Raw genomic sequence first — 23,534 nt, 5'->3', positions numbered from 1 at the left:
ACTATGTTGTATAAATTGGATTTAAATGTCTTATTTCTGTCTGATTGAATTTTAATCATCTCGCGCCTCACCTTTTTGCGTGTCATAGAAACGGTGCTGCCCGTAGAGAACCCCGCTGTTGGCATGGTGATCCAAGTGGCTCATGGGAAGGAAAGTGTGGGCCAGACTCCCTGAGAATCGAGGATACCCTGGAGCTGCTGAGATGGAGAGCAGAGAGAGAGAGAGAGAGAGAGGGAGAGAGGGAGAATTGATAAGACAGGACAATAACCTCCGAGATGCAGTTATCCAGGCTAACCCAGCATAATCCTTCAGGTCCAATGCAGCTGGTGGCGTTCATACGCAAATAAGTGTTGGCTCTGCCCGTCGTGTTTGCCTTCCCTGCCTGAGTTTAGAAAGCAAACAAAACAAGACAAGCTTTGGGGATTGCTCTAATGTATGAAATTTGTCTTTGAAACATATGGCTCTCTCTTTATCTCTCTCTCAGAGCTGGCAGTGGCACCTCTGTCCATCTGAATGGAGTGATAAGGACGGATTCTGAAGCTTGTGTTTACAATGACGAAAGAGCCGGAGCGGCCGACCTTCACTGACCTACATCGGGGGGTGCAAAAGGTCGTTCGGACGTTGGGCCTGTAAGCCAGTACACTGCATCAGCTTATTGCATCAAACCCATCTGGAGGACATTTAGACCAAACACAAAACTCATTTTGCAACGGGACGTTCAAAACCACAAAGGACTTTGAAGGTGGAGTAGAGAGGGAAAACATGGACTGAGATGAAAGCCCAGCGCAATATTAGGACAAAGAATCACTATGACAACCCACTTCCACCACAATTGGGTAACTAAAACATCTAAACAAATCAATGTGAATTGAATTAGCCCTTCGCTACAACCGTATAATTAATTATTTCACACGAGACAGAGATTTAATAAAAATCAAAGTGCTGTAACTTTGGCAAACTCTTTGCTGACATCAGTGCTATAAAACTGCAGTGAATATCCTCTACGGAGCATATTATGTAATGTGATACAGCCATGACTAAACCAGTTTCCTCCCCATCTACTCCATGCTACATTAATAAGGAAAGAAGAAAACTAACCTATATGTACTATGAGTGAACCAGTGCTCAATGTGGGCCGGTACTCACCAGTACACAGTCCCGGCATTTCTACATTTTACTCTGCGTACCATGACTTTTTCTTGCGTACCCGAACTTCTCACAAGCTGCCGGAACTCTCCTCTGTCCTCTCCATATCAGGTTCTCTGTGAGATTCATAATGGCGATTCATAACGCCGCAGCGCCTCATAAGCCGTATGAACATAAAAACTATGTGGAGAGCATCTGGACGAGGGAGGGGGGGTGAGAACGCATCAGCACTACATTATCATAAGAAAAGATTGTGCAAGAAACTGTGTTTATTCGAAAGAAAGAACCACATGGACCTGGGGGAAATTGCCTCTTTTGTGGAGGAGGAAATTACTGTTTTTCTCGTAAAATTATGACTTTATTCTCACTACATTACAACTTTATTCTCGTAATATTATGACTATTATTCTCGAAATCTCAGATTTTTTTTCCCCTCAATGTGGGGAATTTTTTTTTTTTTATTATTTGTGAACAAATATAATTAATCATTTTATCCATTATTACAGATAATGGATACAAATTTTGATTTTTAGAATATGATTTTAGAGGGCAAACATTTTCAGAAGAATTTAATATTCAGACGAAGGCTGTGATTAATAATAATAATAATCATTTAATTAGTAATAATAATAGTGCAAAAGGTCAAAAACCTTCCAATTTTCTTGAGGGAGGAGTCCCAAAACCCAATATCTCCTTATATCTTCCAGGCTATAGGCATCCTATAATATATTATACAGCAGCGATACTATAAATAACACAGGAAAACAGTTTATACAAATACACCACCTTAACCCTATTATGTTTCACTTGGAATATTATTGGAGTATTACAGATACAGATACAGATACAGAGAGCTTTATTTATCCCCGAAGGGCAATTCAGTTTCTGCAGTCCACCGAAACATATACACACATTCATACTGCACAATCATCATTGACAGAGGGAACACAGTAGGTGGCATATGGGTAGGTGCAGAACAATAAAAGTACAAGATTAAAAATTAAAAATCTTCGCAATAAAAACAATGAATACAAGAATAAAAACGAGACGAGATAAAAGAATAACGGAATAAATAAATAATTAGAATAGAATAAAGTGCCAAGAGTATTTGCACATTGCAAATTGTATTCCAAGAATGTACCTAATGCAAACACAGACAACCGTTATGTGGTTAGTGCAAAATAATTGTACATTCAAAGTAAATAAAACATTTATTATAGGCCTACTGTAGAAGATGCATCGCCCAAGTATTATAATAATATATCAATAAAACCACAGCTGATTATGACTGACACAGTACAACATGCTTAAAGGAATAGGAATAGGAATAAATCGCAAGAGATTGCCGATACTGACCGATACACACGCCAACATGTGAATGAGGGGCACTTATTTTTTTCCACTTCAAGCACTGGAGTGAACCAATTTCAAGGCAAGAAGGAAAAAGAAGGAGGAAGAGACAGATATATATAGAGAAGAGACTTGTACTGTTATTTTGTGTTTCTTTTCAGACAGCACGTCTACTGTACACCAGCGCCACGATCAACCATCTCAGTGACCCCCTGAGTCATCTGGAGAAGTTCAGGTGTCTCACGTCTCCTTTTGCACCTGCCTCCACCCTCCAGCCTCACTTTCAACTCGCAGACGGAGAGCGAAGGAAGGAGGCGGGGGATAATAAGAGAGGAAAACATGGGCTCTACAAACTAAATGAAAGACAGACGTATTTGTGTTGGCAAGCGTGCGACCTGATCCCGGAAAGCGCAGATGCAGTTCATTTGGTGTGTGTGTGTGTGTGTGTGTGTGTGCGTGTGTGTGTGTGTGCAGCGCCGTGGTTTTAACAGGAGCTCCGAGTGTTGAATGTCTCACTTTCTGCCGGCGGAACAATGGGGCCGGTGCTGTGAGCCGGCTCTGGGGAGGGAGGAGTGTTGTGGTGGGCTTAATGACCTCGTCTCTGAGCGGCCTCCGCATGCGCCCGTCTTAATTAATGAAATGCTCAGAGAGGGCAAACAGTCCTGCAATAACACAGGAGGTGCTGCTTTCTGAGGAGGGCAGCGGGGCGATAATTACATACCCTCACTTTTTTCTCTCTTTTACCTATTTTTCTATCTGTCCCCCCTTTGTCTGTCTCTTTCTCTGCTGTCATGATTAACAAGCACACACATTTATGCCAATTCATCTACAGTGGGAGAAGAGGGGGTGGGGGGGGATCCTTTGTTTAAGCAAGACGTTTTTTCTCAGATTTTTTTGAGGGAGAAAAGCACAGAGCTGTTTGGCAGTCTTATCCAAGCTGGGAGAGGGGCTTTTTTTTTTTTTTTTTTCTGCGGCAGCATGTTGTTTGTGAGCGTGACGATTGACGGCGTAATCCCTTTTCACAGCGTGGTCTGGCTGTGCCCGATAATGCCAGCCCGCTCAGTTTCAGCATGCCCTCCAGTGGGGCGGCAAGAGGGGGACTGCTGGGCACGGCAGAGCCCATTCAGCCATTAATCTGGCCAGGACAAGGGAAGCTGCTGCCGCTTGCTGCTGCTGCTGCAGGCGACGTGAGCAGGGTCTTAGTGCAGTCTGCTGACTGCACAGCAGCCTCGCTCTCTCTTTCCCTCCACACACACACACACACACACACACACACACACACACACACATAAACAAGTCAGCATCGGCAAGTGAATGACAGAGGGGAGTTCACAGCGCATGCCCTCCTTTCCACGGGCGGAGCAGGGGCGAGAGGCAGAACAAACAGAGCTGCAATCCCAGGGAGGGATTTCCAGAAGTTCTGAGGATATTTCTCACACAAGCGTGGTGGGTTGAGAGAAGCAGGCCGACAGGGAGGACAAAGAAGGGGGCTGGATATAGAACAGCACCTAGAGGCAGCGAAGAATTAAGCTGAATTAGAGGCAGACGACAGAGTGGTTCGTTCCTCCCTCTTATACCTTTTGCTAAAAGGCGAAATAACATAAATGTCGACTTGTGTATCGTTTCCGGGGAAATGGTTTAACCGGTGGACTTCTGCGTTGTGTTGGTCAGATAGTAAAGACGCCGTGACACCGGGATCTCTTTATAGTTGGCCTATATCTACTGCCCGCTCCAGCTCCTTCACACACGAATACAGTACAGAAATAAGCTTAATTCGCCGTAACTTTAAGCTAGCAGCATTTACTCTTAAAACAGCTTTTTTTAAATGCCAGTTCGTTGAAATCAATAAATTGACAGGTTGGGATAGACATTATAAACAAAACAGTACGCTAAATAATGGGATGGATAATAAATCAGCAAAAAGAAATGACATCCACCTCTCCCACAGGATAATTGTACTGTTGTCAGGCTATTAAATAGATGTTATCAGTCGCTATAAGCCCCATAGATGTCGGTCAGTAGGGGCCTACTACACCCACTAGTAGGTTTTATCATCTATTCACATGGTAGATCACCGAAAAACAAGGTATAAAAGAACATGACCTCTAGCGACTATAGTAATTATGACAGGAGCAGAAGTGAAAGTCAGGCGCTGTAGTTATAGACAGTGTGAGACCGGAGTTTGCATCCCGTGTGAAACCAACAATGTGTAGTTGTCTTTGTGTTCGTAGTTATTTTAACCCAAAACATGATGTTTTTCCCTAAACTTAACTAATTTTTTTTTTTTTCTAAACCTAAAGAGGCTTTTTTGTTTGTGTTCAAAATGTGACGTTTCATTCAGTTTTACAACGGGTTAGAACATGTTACTTTAAAGTTTCACTTTCACTTTTACAACATAGTAGGCCCCTAACAACCCACATCTATGGTGCTTATAAGGACTGATAATGCCTACTGAACGGCGTGATAACAGTCAAATCGGGTGAAAAGGGAGATGGGAAGGGGCAAAGGGCATTAATAGTAGGGACCACAGAAGACGAAATGAAGGAGGAGGGGCTCTGAACTGCACATATTCTGGGGTTTGGAGGTTCCACCAGTCAAAATAAACCGTCAATTTAGTGTAATTATAAAAAACAGAGAACAAGATAGATATAGGGTACATAACGACCCTGTTACATCGGCTCAGAGATAGAAGGACGGAGAGAGAGCGAGAGAGAGAGCATGGCAGAGGAAGAGGAGGAGCAGGCTGAGCTGCCTGTCAGGTCCGCTAATTGAGAAAAAGTGACAGAACCATCAAGACACAGAAAGGGAGGAGGAGGGGCAGTACTGTGGTGGATCTCTTCAGGTTTGACTAATTGAAAGGAAGGGATGCAGGCTGGCACAAGAGAGAGAGGGAGGGAGAGAGAGAGAGAGAGAGAATGAAAGAAACAGGAGTATGGACGAGAAGAGAGGTGGTGGTGGGTGGGGGGGATGCAGCTTAAATCCCACAAAAGGAAAAAGCGAGCAGAAGGAAAGATGGACAACTGAAGATAGGCTTGGAAAGGCGTATCAAACAGAAGTGGATTAGACAGGTGTGTGCAGGCAATGGTGTGTGTGCGTGCACGGGTGTGTGTGTGTGTCTATACGTGTTGACAGAGATATGAGACTGCGATTGTTTTTGGCATAACGTAAGAAGTCATTTGGAGCGCAGCCAGCTGGCCTCAGGCCTGCGAGGAGCCCGCAGGTTTTTTTTTTTTTTTTTAAAGTCCATTTTTCTTTTTTAATTTTCAGTTGATTTAGGGATGGGGGGAGGGGGTTTATTCAGGGTTTATATAACGGCTCCTAACATAAAAAATAAATCTCTCACAAGCTCAGAGGGGCCTAATCCATTTTACCAGGTGTTATGAAAAACATTTTACAATACATTTATTAAAATGGTCACTACACTGTTTTGTTTTCTCTTCCACCCACAATCATACACTACCCCCCATCTCGCTCTTTATCTCCGTCTCTGTGTCAGTGAGTCCACGTCTCCGCTCAGCAAATGAACAATCCCATGAACACACAATGGCCGTTACTGTATTTGGCAATCAATCTGACACTAAATAACCTCTCTTAATCCGTGGTGCTACTCTCTGACATCATGAAAGCCACCAACGGTTTAGTTCTTGTCACCTTATATATAAATATCCCAGCATTTCTACGACACAATAAATCTTGAAACAAAAGTCAACACATGACTTTTTTCTCTTTACCACATTCACTGACTCTCTCTGCCAAAGTTATCTCGATCCAGACGACCATACCAACGCTGTTATGCACTGACGTTATTTATAGGTTTGCTTAACGTGTCACTCAGCTAATGGTTTGTCGCTCGTGCTCCCAGTAGAAATGTGGTCTGTGTGCATGACTTAACTGGCCCTCTCCGCACATACTCAGACCAAGTCCGCACAAATGTCCGCGCTAATACGGATTAAGTTGAAAACACATCTTTTTCTCTCGGATTTTTGCCCAATAACTGAGCTTTCAAAGCTCTTTCCAAATTTGATGTATTTTTGTTGTGTGGACTACTAAAAACTAATGATTGTCAGCTTGTTTCTCACAGACATGGTTTATTATTATCTGTCTCCATGCACTATTATTATTATTGTCATTGTCAACACATGTCTTTTCATTGTCTATCACTATGTGAATTTTGTTTCAGATCTAGATCCAAATGAACTCGGGCTGTCAACTGATTAAATTAAACATTGAATCATGATTAATTGCAAATTATTTGCACATTTTCTATCTGTTCAGAATGTACCTTAAAGGGAGATTTGTCAAGTATTTAATACTCTTATCATCATGGGAGTGGGCAAATATGTTCGCTTTATGCAAATGTATGTATATATTTATTATTGGAAAATAATTAACAACACAAAACAATGGCATATATTGTCCAGAAACCCTCACAGGTACTGCATTTAGCAAAAAATAAAATTCTAAAATCATAAAATGGCAAACTGCAGCCCAACAGACAACAACAGCTGTCAGTGTGTCAGTGTGCTGACTTGACTATGACTTGCCCCAAAACTGCATGTGATTATCATAAAGTGGGCATGTCTGTAAAGGGGAGACTCGTGGGTACCCATAGAACCCATTTTCATTTATATAACTTGAGGTCAAAGGTCAAGGGACCCCTTTGAAAATGGCCACGACAGTTTTTTCCTTGCCAATATTGATCGCAAGTTTGGTGCGTTATTTAACCTCCTTCTCGACAAGCTAGTATGACATGGCTGGTACCAATGGATTCCTTAGGTTTTTGTAGTTTCATATGATAGCAGCCCCCAACAACCTCTGAAAGATCAATTGCGATAATAATAATAACAATAAAAATAATAAAAATAAAAATAATAATAATAATAATAATAATAATAATAATAATATAGATAATGAGTTAAAGAAATTAGTGGCATTAAAACTGATGTGAATTAATGCGTTATTATCTTGTTACGTTTTCCTAAAATTAGTTTTTAAAAATCACAATATATCACCTTGCTTAGAGTATCACAATATATTGAATCGTAACCTTTGTATCATGATACGTAACGTATCGCCAGATTCTGCCAATACACAGCCCTGAGTGACTGTTTAGCAAATGACTAATGAGATCATTGTTATCTATTGCTCAATACATGTTAGATTTTAGCTCTTTAATTTGTGGCGAACGTGTCAGAAGAACAGCAGAGACAAAGACATTCTGCACCGTGACAGGTATATATGCCAGAGACACGAGGATCATACAGTAATCTTTGAATACAAATTCGAGCTGCTATGCTCGGATTTGCATGCAAACAGCCACTTTAAAAACACACCTCGCCTAAAAAAAAAAAGAAAAGAAAATCCAGAGAATATCTTTAAGGTTACAAGTGACACACTAATGCTCCGCTACACACACACACCAAACACACACACACACACGAGACAGTAGCTGCTCTGCTGCTGGTGGGGTTCTGCTGACACCCGGAGAGAGGAGGCGAGAGTCTGGGTAATTGTGCCGCTCATTTTGATGACTTGCTTTTTATGCAAAACAGGAAAAAGACAATATGCAATTATCTTGAGGAGGGAACAGCTGAATGTGGTTGATGAACAGTCTGGATTCAATCATGCTCTTAGTGCGTTATATGCAATTAAACTGCAATAGAGATAATGGCCTCCATTGCCAACTGAGTAATAATCCCAGTCATAATCACCTCCATTACTTTTATTAGGCTTGGCATTATCATCATCACTCTTATTAATATTATTCTACTTTTTGCACAAGAAGAAAATCCTTGACAATGAAACCCTGAAACTATACGAAGGTAAAAGGAACACTGATGCTTACAAAATGAGGGGAAAATGTCTCTCATTCATCCTGTCTCTATGTTTGTTTGGAGAAGTCGTCACCTATTCTCACCACTGTAGCAGCTGTCCACTGACTCAACCCCTGGTGGCCGGGACATGAGAGCGAGGTGGGGGTGTGGGGGGAGAGAGGAAGTGGCTGGGAGGCATCCAATGGCTTAACACTCACAAAAAAAAACTGCATCTCAGCTGCACTGCTCCCAATCAGCCCCAACCACACATCACGCAACTGGGGTGCCGCTGATCAGTGACCACAAATAACAAACACTCCCCCCACTGGCGTCCCCCCGTGGACTCACAGCTGGGCTATTCTTAGAAAATAAATAAATAAACACGAGAGGGCTGAAATAACAAGACAACTTCAAAGACCGTGGTTCACTAGATGGTGTAATTAGCGAAAGATTATGAACGTGTAAATCCAAAAAAAGTGACACAAGTGAAGTCACAGGAAGGCAGACCTTGCATTAATATATCAGTGGGCGGCATTACATTTATCTGTCATCCTTAGCATTTGGATTCCCGAAATACCCCCGGCAGATTAATCTCTCTACTCTATCCTTGTCTGACTTCCTGGCTGTATCTAAGCAGAAATGTGAGGTGTTGGAACTGAGTGTGTTTATTTTTTCTTCCCTGTGTGTGTGTGTGTGTGTGTGTGTGTTGCCAGGGGTTTTTGTAATGCTGAGCGTCGGGTGGGAACTACCCTATTAACGCTGTGATGGAGACACCAGCTGAAAGCTCTGCAATCACTGCAACTTTTTTTTTCACTGGCGCGTGCTGCTTCCCAGAAGTCTTGAGTGACATTCCTGCTGACGTGAATCGAATACCGCAAGATTCCTCGGCTGAACTTTTGACCCTGTGTCCCCATCCAGAAACCGTGGCATTGTACTCCGTCCCAAAACATGCTGGGCCTGGGACCTATTTCGGTGCACAAATAAAAGGGTGGGAGCCTGGCTCTTGCTGGATGATTACAAGCTGCTCTTTTGGTGGAAACCTAACACGGCCTAAAAATACACAATATCAGAGTAACAATACACCCTTTGCAAAGCTCCGTATACTCCCAATACTGCCAGGACGGGAATATCATGCTGTGGTCAGATGTGTGTGTGTTTGTGTGTGTGATCTTTTAAGGTACCTTCATGCGAATGGGGGAACCAGATTTGCGAGGCGCTGGAGTGGGGTCCGCCACGGAAGGAGGGCGAAGAGGGCGAGGAGGGCGGCCGGGACGGGTGAGACGGATGGGAAGGGGGGGAGCCCAGACTACTGGCCAGGAAGGTCCCCATGAAGGAGGCGGAGGAGTTGCCCATCAATCCACTGCCTGCATACCCACAGGGACAAACGGGAAGGAGAGAAAACATGGTTAGAATTAGAAGTGTACACTGTGACCATGAGTGTGAATTAAGAAAACAAGACTCAGTCAGAACCGAGTACATGGCTGGACCGTGTGTGGTCAGTCTGTGGCTACATTGTTACACAAATAGTCCGTGGTCATGTCTATGATGTTAAATCCAGCGGTACATGTCCACCACGTCCTGTGAGGACACTGGGGGACTCGCTGCTCCACTCAACTGGACGTTCAAGCGCTGACGTTGAATGCACCTGATTGGTCCCTGGTTTCCTGCTCGCCTTTTCAAACAGGAAACAACATTGCGGCCTGCTCATAAACTTTCTGTTATTCCGTCTAAACAATCCACCAAAATCTACTTCTGAACATTTTAAGTGAGAAATAGGCGATGCCACGGCTGAATCTCGTTTCATTTTAGAACTAGATCGCTTAGTTTCACAGCTTGGTCCAAGTTTAGTGAGTCTGACGGGCTCATTCGCATCAAGTTGCGATTTTTCAACTTTATGCAAATACAGACCCTCTCCAACTCGCCGCAACACTCCCACCATGCACTGCTCCTCCTGCTTTCCATAGGAAATGAATGGAAAGCGTTGAGAGGCCCTCCGTCACCGGATAAAACAGGCGGTGGACCACCATGTGACCTTATTTCGGAAAAAATATGACCGGTAGTCTACGGCGAGACACAAATATTTTTTTGATAAAAAAAACAGGAGTTTCTGGATAAAACACATCAGGTATAATACGTTTCATTTGTGCGTGGAACATAGCTACGTTAGCTAGATAGCTAGTGTTGGTGACGTATATTGTGTGAGACGAGAGATATGGTTCACTGAGCCGCTTCACACAAAACTAAATGATACTACGACAAACTGAGACTTTCTTGACTTGCAAAATTATGTTTTGAATTGACAAACATTATATGTGTGATTCATGGTGCAATTCAAACGGGATCAAAACACTATTTGTCGCTTGCCGTTCATATTTTTTCCAAAATAAGGTCCCATGGGGTCCACCGGAAGGGGCGGGACTTAGGCTTAGATAGAGGAGCACTCGCGCCGGTGAGTGGAACCGCTGACACGCCCCCTCTGAAAACGTAAACAAAGGGCTGTTCCCGCTTTTTATGAAAGAGCAACGACCAATAGGGAAACTCTGACACTCGGGCAACCAATCGTGTAACTTCATCACTCACTCAGTGACAGACTTTTGCGTTTGTAGGGCTGGCCCTCTGCGGTCCAGCCAAAAAAATCAGATGTAGATGTAAAAGGATGGAGCCCACTGGCTGTCTAGGTGGAATCACAACGGCAGGCAGATTTGCTCGCTGCCCTGGGGAGAAGGGTGAATGAGTGAGAGTGTGAGACTCCCTTCCCCCCCCCCTCGCTGGCAGGCAGAGCTCTCTCCCCTCGCCGTCGTCTCTCCTCTCACACCGCCTCTCCCCATGGGCAGACAGAGGTCTCATCTCACAGCTGAGTACACACTTTCTCAGGCTCTCTCCCTCTCGCTCTCACACACTTTTTGCTCCGGCTCCCCAGCGTCCCTTTCTCAATTTCTCTCCCTCCCTCCATTATCTTATGCTCTCCATCTCTCACTTTCATGCCCTCAATCTCTCTCATTGCTCTGCTCCATTTCACCTCCTATTTCTTCCCTTCGCTCTGCATGACTCCGACAATCCTGTACTTTCTTCTTTGTTTCCGTTTTTACTCCTTTTTCCTTGCTCTCTCTCTCTGCTTTGTCACAGTGTCCTCTCTTCCCTTTTCCCTCCTCTGCCCCATATCGTGATGAGCAGAAACACACTATGCCTCCTCCCCAACCCTCATTGTCTCTTCTTCCCCTCCCTGTTTCTTTCTGACACATAGCATTTCTTTGCTTTGTTCTTTACCATAATGATGGCACCAGCAGAGCAATCTGTCCCTGGCTGGCTGAACTGTGTGTTTAACAAGACTATGATGAGTAATTGACCATTCGTAGCAACGCCCGTGTGACTGGGGGCTGATTGTCTATTATGCATTGCTGGGCAAGCTGGAGAAAACACACTGATTAACCACTGCTTAAATTACATTCCCATTACGCGCCCGCCAGTGCACTTGAGCGAGGGGCCCGGGTGCCCGACTCTTTGCACATTCATTTCCCCCAAGTCACACTGCCGTGAAAGTCTCATGCATATGTATGGCGCCCGGATGAGAGCACACACATGCACATACTTGCACAAACTCACACATTGGTGTTTTTCTTACGTTGTGCGCACGGGGGGCTGTAGCTGTGAAAACGTCGGGGGGAGAGCAACACGGTAAAAATTCATTATCAGCCCCTCATGATGAGCTGATCTAACAAGGAACGGCCGTGTGATTTGATTTTCTTTAAGCATGACTCAGTCCAAACATGAATCGATCTTTTTTCTGGGAGTGTGAGGAGAACAATTGCGTGGAAGTCTTAATCAGCCGAGCGGTGAGTGAGCGCATCCTCCAGGCAGACAGCAGGGATAAACCCATCAGTCTGCTGCACCGAATAGCCTTTGGCTCATGGGCCAGAGCACAGGAGCATACAGAGGCACACACACACACACACACACACACACACACACACACTTCACACTTAGAAATAGGCATGGACACGTAGTCTTGCACACATACAGACACGCCGCCGTCACACTTTGCACCCCAGACAGGTGGAAATCCCCCACAATCCCCTACCTTACTCTACCTCGAAAACTGCCTTAAAACCAACCCTGTGTGAATGTGTGTGTGTGTGTGTGTGTGTGTTCACACAAGGGTCTATCACAAACTCACAAAAGAACAGTCTCCTAACTAGCACATTTAACACTACGCCTCCAAAATTTGGCCACAGGAGAAAATATAAAAAACGTTTTATGTTCCTTGTTTCCCATATTGGTAATTAGTAATGTTGTTTTTGTTGGTCATCATTTGTTTTATGGATTTTCTGTTACAACAGGAAAACCTGCTTTTAAAGGTCCCATATCATGCTCATTTTCAGGTTCATACTTGTATTTGAGGTTTTTACTAGAACATGTTTACATGCTTTAATGTTAAAAAAACACATACATTTTTGTTTTACTGTCTGTCTCAATATACCTCTATTCACCCTCCGTCCGAAACTCTCCGTTTTAGCACCTGTTTCTTTAAGACCCCCTCCAGAAAACCTCCAGTCTGCTCTAATTGGCTTGCAAGAAAAATATGGTGCACCTTTGCAAAGTTAATTCTCAAGCCGTGGGTGAAATATTGTAATGAGCCTGCATGTGACATAGGAAGGGGAGCCAAAACTGAATGGCTGATCTAGGCAGCCCACCATTTTTTAAAACTTGACCTCACTGTATAAACCTCACCTGTGGTGACCTCTAGGATAATCACAGCCTCATGAAACTTTACAGCCACAAACTACAGACCTAGAGCATTCAGAGGATGGATTGCTTTCTTAGGTAGATTGACAATAAGGGGGTTTCTGAGCAGTTTCCAGAAGAGAAGCGCTCACCATCCAATCACTGATAAATGCAATTCTTGCAGAAATCTCCAAATGTCAAAACTTTTTGATACCAAATCACAGCATGACTTTTTCTGTGATGTTCCTCAAGGTCTTGGTGTCTTAATAATGTATTTTGTAGGGATTATTGATAATTTTTTATCAATTCTTGATTGGTAAAAAAAATGGTTTAATTCAGCATAAAATTTGTGTAACAAATGGTATCAACCAAAAAATTGCTGCAACAACTTATGTTACACAATAGAGCATGGAAATAACCATCATATACTTCCATCATAATCTTCTAAACCCTTATATGCTTTCACAATTTTAATTTATTAATTATTTAATTAATGTTTATTTATGATTTATGACTAGAACAACTTGACACATAGTGCTGAGCCGCATCTCAAATTAATCTTCAGGTTCCCAGCTTTCAGGGGATGTACACCACTTCCTTGTGACGTCTACTGTTGACTTGTATTGTGGGTCTATTGTGAGGGTCAACCTTTTGAGTCAAAGTCAGCAAAATCAACTTTCTGATGCAATGGTAGGGACGAAATACAGATCACATGCAAACAAATAATAGGAGGACTTCCACTATAAAAACATTTGCAGAATAAAACACATACATGATGAGGAAGTCTTTAAATATCTTAAAGGAGGCAGACACATAGGAATGGGTGCCATAGCAACATGGTACATGTCGGTGGGAGGTAGCCTGATGGCATTAACTACAGCATCCATGCTTTCCTCTCTTTCAGCCCCCCTCCCTCCCTTCCTTCCTTCTCCGCTGCTACCTCCTATCACCCCTGACCCTGCGGAGAGCTCCTGGCAGAGCTCTGTGGAGTGCAGGGTGGAGTTTGGGGGACAGTGGTGGTGGGGGGGTGGTGGATTATTGCCAGCGTGCTCGCTAGGCACACATCCAGCCCCCATCATCATCACCACCAGACACCTAGGGCTCCTGTATGGCACCGCCCTCAACATCGCACACTCCTCGGCCCCTCTCGTTCTGCCTGTCGCCCCCAGGAACCCCAGCTTTCCTCAGCGCCTCCGGCTCACATAAATCAGCTAATCCTCCTGCATTATTAACAGCCTCGCCCCAGAGAGAGAGAGAGAGAGAAAGGGTGAGAGAGACGTAGAGAGTGACAGAGAGAGGCCGTGAAGCCCCTCTTCACACACCAAGAGAGGAGAGAGCCGCTGCCAGAAAGACAAGGAGAGGAGAGGGACAATACATAAAAAAGGGGAATGTCTAGATGTCAGGGAGGGGGATCTTTGAAGTCTAAGCTGATGTTAGGGAGGAGAAGGGGATTGAAGGAAAACCTTAGGAGGGTCTCAACTCATACACAACCAGACCTCTCCGCGATCGAGTTTGGCCATAGGGGTCTGTACTGGGAGAAGGTCCAATCTGAGCTGTTGTAGCACAGAATAACAGTGCTGCAGCGTTCACCTCTGTCACATTGCTGACTCCACAGCCTGTCACTCAGTAAATGAACCCTCCCTCTGTGTTATGTCTGCTTCCCGCTGAGAAATATACGGCACATGATGCTGCGCAAAAATGCATTCCCCTTGCATTCTCCAAAGGACTTGAGCAACACTCACACTGTTTTAATACGATGCCATAAACCCATTCAAAGCCTAATGAATCAGAGGTGTCGGTGAGAAAACACACAGGTTATTAAAGTGGGCTGGTCTGCCTTGGGTGCCAACCAAAGCAGTGCAGAACAAGCAGAGCAAAGGTCCGAGCCATGACAGCATCCGCGCTGGACTCGCCGTAACTGTTTATTTAGCAGCTTATTAAATGATGACATGGATCCAGGGAGCCTGCCACCGCTACGCCAGCTCCTTGTAAAAGTAGCGTTTCCTCGGCCTGCATTTTTTTTTTTAACCCTGTTTATTTATTTCTCTGGTTCTTAAGCGGTGCCAGCAGTGCACTTGTATGGGCTCTTAAGAAAAAAATCGGGTCATGTGCACCCTAATCGGCGCCGATCCCTGACAGCGATGAAGATTAATCCTATTAGAGAATTAAAGGAGAGCGGAGCGGGGGGGTGGGGGGGTGGGGGGGAACCCCACCTCCTTTCCTGACGTCTAAACATCCCGCCCTGACGCCCCTCACTCTAGCACGGTCGTGTTCAAAATGGGTTCAAATGTGCAAAACACAAAAAACAAAACACACAAATATCCCAGAACCTCTGGAGGTGGAGGTGTTAAGTGCTACTCCACCCACGCTCCGGCGTGGGCGTGTAGGGTGAGGGAGTCCAAAAACACATGCATGCACACAGAGTAACGTGGGCCCAGGCAGAGACCCTCATGCACGGCACGGAGTGAGCAGCAGGCGGGGAGGCGGAGCGGGGAGAACGGAGGCCCAGTTGTCATGGGAACGAAAGAGAAACAGCGCTCGAGGCGAGGAGGCTGAACGCTCGCCATTACAACAGCAGTGGGCAGATGCAGTTGGTCAGTGTGCTGCTCAGCAACAACAGCCTCTCCAACCTACCTTGAAACCCCACCCAAGCTCCTAAACACACACACACACACCTTTCTCCAGAATTTAATGAATTGTTAGGCTGCGGGGAGGGAGGTGTCATAATCTCTTCGCCCCTTCTCATTAATGGAACTCCAGGGTGAGTGGTTGTTTGGTGTCTTAACAAGGAATTAAACAATAATAGGATGTAAAGGGATTCATGTGGGCCAAACAGTGCTGGGAAAAAAAAGCTGAGAAGACAACAAGCACCCACCCACAACACGTTGTTCTTTTGAATGCTGGGAATCAGATCAAAATTTCCTCCCTGAGAAACACACACCCATTCTCACACACACACACACACATAACAGAAGATCTACGACTATGCCTATTGTCTAAGAGAAGATAAAGTACAATTATTCCACCGTGCATCATATTTCCCCGTCTGCTCTTGAAAAACGAGCCAGGTTCGTCCGCCGCTCTCCGTCTTCTCTGCAGATGGCAGCCTGAAGGGACGGATGGACGTGTCGTCTAGACAAGGACGCCAGACAGACAACGGAAGATGAGAGTGATGATGACAAGAGAAGAAGAGAGAGAAAATTGCAGGTGTGACTGCATCAACCTGTTCTCCACAGCTCAGTGATCAGCCAGAGAGGGGAGGATAGAAGAAGAAGAAGAAGAAGAAGAAGAAGTAATGCCAGGAGATAGAAACACACACACACACAGCTGCTGCTATATAAGCCCTCCGATCAAAGAAAGAGTCAGTGAGCACAATCCAGTTCGAGGTTGCACTGTCAGCGGTCAGTGCCATGTGGCAGCCAGGCTCTGTGGCTCTTCACGATGAACGATCACAGCTCATATACTCTCCCTCTGTCATGTCCTGACTGTGACAAAACACACACCCTCTTCTTTCTCGTCTCAAATATATTAAATCAATATCAGCGAGAGTTAGACGATCAAAGAGAAGACAAGAAACCTTTTTGCTTCAAATCCTGCGGCTAGTTGAAGTAGCTGCTGGCACTGCTTTATGACACCAGAACATGTATTGGTAACATATTAGACTGGGAGTTTGTTATGTGGCCTGGTTTGGCTCTTTAATACTCGAGTAAGTGACGAATTTGAAAGCGAGACCGAAAACAGAAGCGATGGAAGAAATAAGACATTTCAAATTTAACTTACCGAGTGAAAACATATTGAGCAGGATGTGTCTTTCTCATCAGACTTTCCTACCGATGTAGCTCCATGTTCGGCCCCAGGAATTCAGACGCCAGCCAGACTTTCCACACACATATTCACTCATAAACACACAACTAAAGTTTTCGGACCCTCTCCAGCAACACTCCGGGATTGAACTGGGCAGCTGTACGCACCGGCAGCCCCAGACAGACTGCACACACTACCCCGGAGGGCCGCTGACTAACCCAGCGCCTACTTCCTCACAATAAAACACAGAAGGAATTTCAAATGGCTACTAAAGAGGGGGGATTTCCTTCAAACAGTCAAAGTCATCTTGAAAACATTAGCTCAACTGGTAGCCAAATTCCTCCTCACTTCAGAAACAACTGTTGCAGTTGTTTTTTTGTTGTAGTTGCTTGCCCCCCCCCGTGCGTCACAAACTCCCTCTCTGACTTTTTGGGTTGGTGGGTGGTTGTATGGTGGGACTTTAAGGGAGCGGAGCCCCCTCTATAACGCTAGTAGGAGGCAGGTCTGATCACACTGAAGTAAGAGAGAGAGAGAGAGAGAGAGCGAGCAGGCGGTCCGGTCCTGGAGCCGGGCCCAGTGCAGAGGTGGGGGAAAGTGCCAGCAGCGCACGCCTCCGACACTCTCCACACTGCGTGCCTGTGGAGTGAGTTTAGTGGATGTGGTCAGCGCGGGGGCGGGAGAAGAAGCAGTTGGAAGAACGGATGGAGGAAGAAGAGAGTGAGAACGGACGACAGGGCAACATCCAGAGGAGGGGTAAGGGAAGGGGCGAGAGTTTAGACTAAGAAGTGTAGATAAGGGTGTGAGAAACGTTTGAGAGCAGCAGAGGGAGTGTGTGGGAGTGTGTGTGTCGCCGAGCATATGCGAGCCTCCGTGTGTGTGTGTGCGCGATTGTGTGTGTGGTGGTCGTCTCGATGAAAGTTGACAGCCTGTGTTTGCAGAGTGGCTTCGTGGTCAGCCACTTTGCTCGCGATTGAAGCGATGGCGGGGGCAAAATGGATTCTGGGAATTTCTTTTTTGAGTACTATGTAAATAAATTTGGCTCGGTGGGGGGAGGTCGGCCAAAGCACCCCCGCTCACTTCACCCAGCTGTTTATACAATATACAAGTTGACATGATAGGGATAAGAGATTCTAATCCTAAGCAAATTAGTCCAACTGGCTCGCCCTGGCTTGGCACAGAGCCTGAAAAAAACAATGGATCCACACACAGGCCGTGATGCTGCGGAGAAAACAGATAGGAGAAAATGTCTCTGAGGGATATTTTGTTCTAGTAGGGGTGGAGCGGTGTCAAAGAACATGCACACATCCCACCAATATGTTTCCATCTATTCTCTTTCTCACCCTCCTGCGCTATTTGCAAAAGCATCAGCTGGCCACTACCTGGCCAGCCTCCTCAAGGGGTATTCCACCTTGAATTAACCACAATTAATCATTCATAAAGGCTCCTTTTCAGAGAAGGTAATCATTGTCAAACCTCTAATCCTATTACTCCTGTGCCAACAGTGGTGTGGAGGCAGGAGGGGATGATGGCCAACAGGAAGAGATAGCAACGTCTGGAGGAGTTCCTGCTGAAGAGGTGTTTTATGGGCACAGTAAATAAAGAGCTGGACACACAGCAACAGTGCAGCTATTTGCAGAGATGCAGACCAGGAAGTGTGTCGTCTAAAGGACCAGACACATCAACCCGACATCAAAGAACTGGCGGCGACGAAGGTCGCCTGTTGCGTCGCCTTCGTCTTGGCCAAAAAACTCGAACACACCGCAAAGACTACAGCGGGCGGCCAGTTAGCACAGATGTTCTGCGACCCTGCGTGAGATGAAATAACTTTCCACATCAGCAGGTCTGTATTCGTCATTCAAAAAGGATAAGTCTCGTAGTGAAATCTGAATATCCGTATACTCTGGCTCAAATAAATACGGGCAACCATCGAATTCAAAGACCTCGTCCACATTGTTGAAATCCTCTGAATATTCAGCAGTGACGTTGAAGATCTTTTAGATAACACTAAGCTACGCTTTCTGTACTGCAACACAACAAACTCTGCCCGGCTGTTACTCGCGTTTCTAACATGGATGTATTCCAGTGGTTCCCAACCGGGGCTGTCAAAATTCGATTTGCTAATGTATAACTAAAATCATAATAACACATTTACTGGATAATTTATACAAAAGTCTGCATATAAAACTGTTTAAATATATGTATTTTTTGCTACTAAGTAGCAAAATGTCATGATACATTCTGCTTCAATCCATATTTGTTGGCGTTTAGCCTTTCAAAAACATGTTCAATATTTACGATCGGATATTCTGTTGTGTGTGGGGAACCCCGAGGACAGCCGATGACGCAATAACGTGGGAAAGGACGATAGCCAATTGGAAACCAAGCTGACTGAAGCGGAAGGACAACAACCGCTGTCATGGCGGCCGCGGCTAATGCATGAGCTAAGGCAAAACGCAAAACATAAAGAAATCTCAGAAATGGAGGACCAACTTGTTAATTTAAGGTAACAACACAGGTGTTTATTTAATGTTTCTCATTCATTATTTTTCTTTTTTCATTGTGAATATTCCCGTCGCCCGTCGTCTGCCACGTTTGATAGCGAGAGATTTTGTGAGATTTCCGTTTTTAGTCGGGACTCTTGTTGTTCATGAATGAATCTGTTAGAGTGTGGTGTTTTGGCTGTTTTGGCCAAATCGTTGCTCTTCACACACCAGAAGGAACAAAACTGTTAAATTTAACATAACATGTGGTTATGTGTTGGACCTCTCACATTTTCAACATCTGTTAAGATGTTGAAAATGTTTTATTGTGGGCCAGCCTTGAGGTAAAAGTACAGGTCTGTTAGGTTTGGGCCTCGTCACTCGGACCTGTGTTTAGGTGTACTCGCTGTGATCCGTGTGAACGTGCGGCAGTGTGCTGAGTCACTGGCCTCCTCTGTGCAGAACAAGCAGACATTCCAGGCCGGGATGCAGGAGGTGGGAGGACAGATTCGAAACAGCAGCGGGACCGGGCCGGGACAAATGAGTTCAAGGCCCATTACCTTCCTTTTACACCCACCCACACATGCACACTCACATTCCCTACTCCCACAACGCCGATTTAATAGCACACAAGAAAAGCCATGTCACAACACCAAACGCTTTCAATTTCTCTCACTCTGTATCCTTCCTCTGAGAACTTCATGATGTAACAGGAAGTTGCATATTACACCGAGGCCAGGAGTGTTTTCTCTCCAAGCACCGCTGTGTTATTTCAATCAGCGTTTTACTTTATTAAATCCCCCTCCGCGCTACCTAATGAAGCAGTTGTTTTTTCGCGTCTTGGTTCAAATGTTTCTTACGGAATGGCCGGTAATGGCCTGGCGTTTTGCTGAGCGCTTGCAGGGCCAGAAGCACTTTGTTCTTTGTATCCGGGGCAGCTACACACACTCCTCAAGGAGAACCATTTGTTATCTGTCCAAACTTTGGTGAGTGCGCTTGTTAACTGACCCATTGTTACATGAGGGCGTTTCAGGGCCGTTTGCTGCGTTCCGCCTCTTTATTCCTGAGGCATGAAATTGTGATTACCATAGTGGGGCTCATCCATCTCCTTTGCTCTTCCACATGCACGCTAAACATCCGCATTTGTATTTTGCTTTCTCTCTAGTCGTCTTCCTCTCTCTCTCATGCACACACAGTTACACACCAAAACACAAAAAGAGCCGCCCACAGCTGCGTCAGGCCATCTCTCTAACAATCCAATCTGTTTTCTTTCCCATGATGTTTCCCATTGGCACCGGGAGGAGAAAATCAGATTTACTCCCCCACAGGGCCCATGCAGTTGCACTGATATGGAAAATGATTTCAGTGCTGCTTGAGCCCATAAACATTATTTTGGTCTCCCCTGTTAATGACACATTTCTTCCCAGCATTGTGGATCTCGCAGAGGAAGGGATGAGCGAAGTGGGGGGGAGGAAGAGAAGGAAGTGGGGAGGAATCCTCCAGGGCCAAGCGTACAACAGGGGAGTCCTTCACCCCTCAAACTGCATTCTGACATCTCTCACCCTGTTCCTCACTCACTCACACACACACACAGCTAATCAACCATGCAGGAACTTAAAAATTGTCACAGCCTTCATATAAAGCCCCCAAAAATATCAGAGCACAAAGATATCCCCGCTGGAAAACGAGCAGAGTCAAAGAGGGATTTCTCACCTCTCTCTTTCTATCTAGCTGTCAGCCTGATTCCAAACACACTGCATTTGGCTGCGGGGCTCAAAGCAGCCCCACTACAATTGTGTCACACAGCGCACATATCTTTTATTGGTGGTAGCAGCCAATATAGCAACCCCCTCCTCCTCGTCTTCCTCCTCTTGAACACAGGGATAAAATTTGTACTTTTAGTGGTAAGTTACAAACACTCTCCGCCCGGGGCATATTGTCAACGAGAGGAGCACGCCGTAGCCTCGAGTCCTAAACACAAGTCATTTAATGTGATGGGTGTTAAAATGAGACTCCAACAGGCCAATAGCAAGGCACTAAACCTCCCATTTGGCATCCATTAAAACCCATCTGCAGGACCAAATACGAGGGGGAGGAGGAGAGGGAGGGGAGGGCAAACAGGAAACGGCCAGATATGACTAAAAACTGTCCTCAACGTTCTCTCACAGGTCTCTCAATCTCCAAAAATGGGATTTTCACGGTTCTCCTGTTCCACTGGAAACATCACGTGGAATGCTGAGGATCTGGTTTGTTTTACAGCTGATGACTGATCTGTCTAAATCCATCGGGTTTTATGCGCTGGCCAATGGGGATGGATGGGTGACTAACGGCGGCTTGCGTGCCATGTTTTCAGCCGACGCAGCCAGAGCTGAGCCAGCCAGGTCACGGACGCAGACATGCCTGGTAGTGGGGAAAAAAAGGCAGATTAAAACAAGTGCTCAGCACTATTCTCTCTAATTAGTCCCCTGTTAACTTTTGAACTTAATTGGTTAATTGAGATGTGGTTAGACTGGGCAGGTTTCCCCTCCCTCAGGGTGACCATACGGCTCCAGTGTTTCAGCCTGGCACTGCCTGGCACAGGAGGTGGCTGCCTCTCTCTCTCTCTCTCTCTCTCTCTCTCACTCTCTTGTTCTTTTTCTTTTCTAGCATCCCACCGCTCCAGTGACGAGGAGTAATGATGCCGCACAGGAGGCAGTAAAACTGTGTTTTGCGAGTGCGTTTTAGCAGAGATTGTGCCCATGCACTGCACATATGCTTGTGCCACATCAAAGCAGCTCTTTGACTACCCGGTCCTGGGTGGTCTAGAGCTCTCCTCTCTCAACCAGCGGCGCTAGATAGATAGGCTTCGGAAAAGTGGAGCGTGGATGTGGGTGGATGTTACCTCACCACAGGCGAGTGTGTTCTGTCGAAACTCAGAAGTCAGTTTGCTTTGGAGGAGACGTGAGCAGCGCGAGGATGGAGAATAAAAGTGCGGTGCAGTACATACACAGATAAACACACACACAACCCCAGAGGCGTCACATTGCTCGAGTCTCCCCATCTCCTCTGGTTGATGTATAATGATACCCACAACACCACATAAATCTGCAAGCAGCTCCACTCATTGGGGCAGATTTTGCCTGCTGTCTTCCCTTTTTTCACTTTCATCCCCCTCTTCTCCCTTTGCTCCTTCGAGCCCCATCACTCACTCCCCTTCTCGGTTTTCCCTTTCCGTCCTCACACCCTCTCCATCATCCCTCCATCACTCTCCCTCCTTCCCCCTGCTGCTCAGCTCCATATTTCTGTCCTCCCTCATCACCTCGCTCTCTTTCCCTCGGTTGCCGTCATCCCGCGTGCTTCAAAATGGAAAACACTTTCTCTTCATTTTTTGGGGGGTTTTTAAAAAACGCTTTCCCTCCCACTCCCTCGTCCCACACTCGCGCTCTGTTTCTCCGCTCTTGTTCGTCCATCAGTTTTCCCGAGGCCTGGGAGGGTAATGAACGTCTTGTTTTATGGGGAGTCACAGGTTCACCCCCTCCCTCCATCAGAACCGCCCATAAATCAGCGTCCCGGCATTCAACTGGCAACCGGGGCTCGTCGGAATGTCCCGTCCTCCCATCCTCTCTCCCTCCCTCGTCCATCTGTGGCCCGGCGCCTCCTTTAGGTCACGGAGAGCAGTGTTGGACACGAGGGGGCCTGGTTTGAGACACTGCTTTTGCTGCCGTCCTCTTGAGCTCTCCTGGATCGGCCTGTAATATGATAAAGTCCCGGAGTGATGTGTGTGAGAGAAACAGAAGGCAGCTCCCTGCTCTGGCTTCTCTCCGTCTGATGTTGCCTGTCAGGGGCGCGGAGACAGAACAGCGCAGATAACGGAGCCGAGAGCCGCCGCCGCAACAGCCGGCCCAAGGTCTTTCTGCAGCCCTGAATATAATTTGCTGCTGGTTCACAAGGGGAACAAAGGAGAAATGTTTAATTCTTGTCGCGTTGGCCAAGACAAATGCAAGCATTTTTTGTTCTGATAACCTACAGACAAGGGGAGGGGGAGGCACCTGGGCAGCCAAGGCCAAACGATATATACAGTATTACCTTGTAAAGAACACACTGTATAATACACCAGCGTCTCCTTGACTTCTGTTGTTGCAAAGCTTCTTAGCCGGAAGGACAATGCTCCATACAGATAACCACCTCCTTTCCCCACTGGAGCAGCCTACACTTACAAGGTCGGCCAAATCACACAGTA

At 45.7% G+C, this 23,534-nt stretch overlaps 1 protein-coding gene across 8 annotated transcripts in view; it reads right to left on the bottom strand.

Moving 5' to 3' along the window:
• Positions 1-23,534, bottom strand: part of bahcc1a (BAH domain and coiled-coil containing 1a) — a 104,018-nt gene that overhangs the window by 29,373 nt on the left and 51,111 nt on the right. For 5 of the 8 annotated variants that reach the window (XM_074656579.1, XM_074656578.1, XM_074656582.1 and 2 more), the window contains exons 3-4: positions 9,491-9,673; positions 72-197 (exon numbers count right to left, since the gene is read on the bottom strand). In XM_074656579.1, coding sequence (XP_074512680.1) covers positions 72-197; positions 9,491-9,673 — 309 coding nt within the window. Of the gene's footprint in view, positions 1-71; positions 198-9,490; positions 9,674-16,811; positions 17,320-23,534 lie in introns of those variants that run through there. The other 3 variants (XM_074656583.1, XM_074656585.1, XM_074656584.1) reach the window with 2 other exon arrangements.

This window comes from Sebastes fasciatus, chromosome 13 (assembly GCF_043250625.1).
Source record: "Sebastes fasciatus isolate fSebFas1 chromosome 13, fSebFas1.pri, whole genome shotgun sequence".
Taxonomy (NCBI): domain Eukaryota; kingdom Metazoa; phylum Chordata; class Actinopteri; order Perciformes; family Sebastidae; genus Sebastes; species Sebastes fasciatus.
The sequence above is the reverse complement of the archived record's forward strand: the minus strand, read 5'-3'. Positions and strand labels throughout refer to the sequence as shown.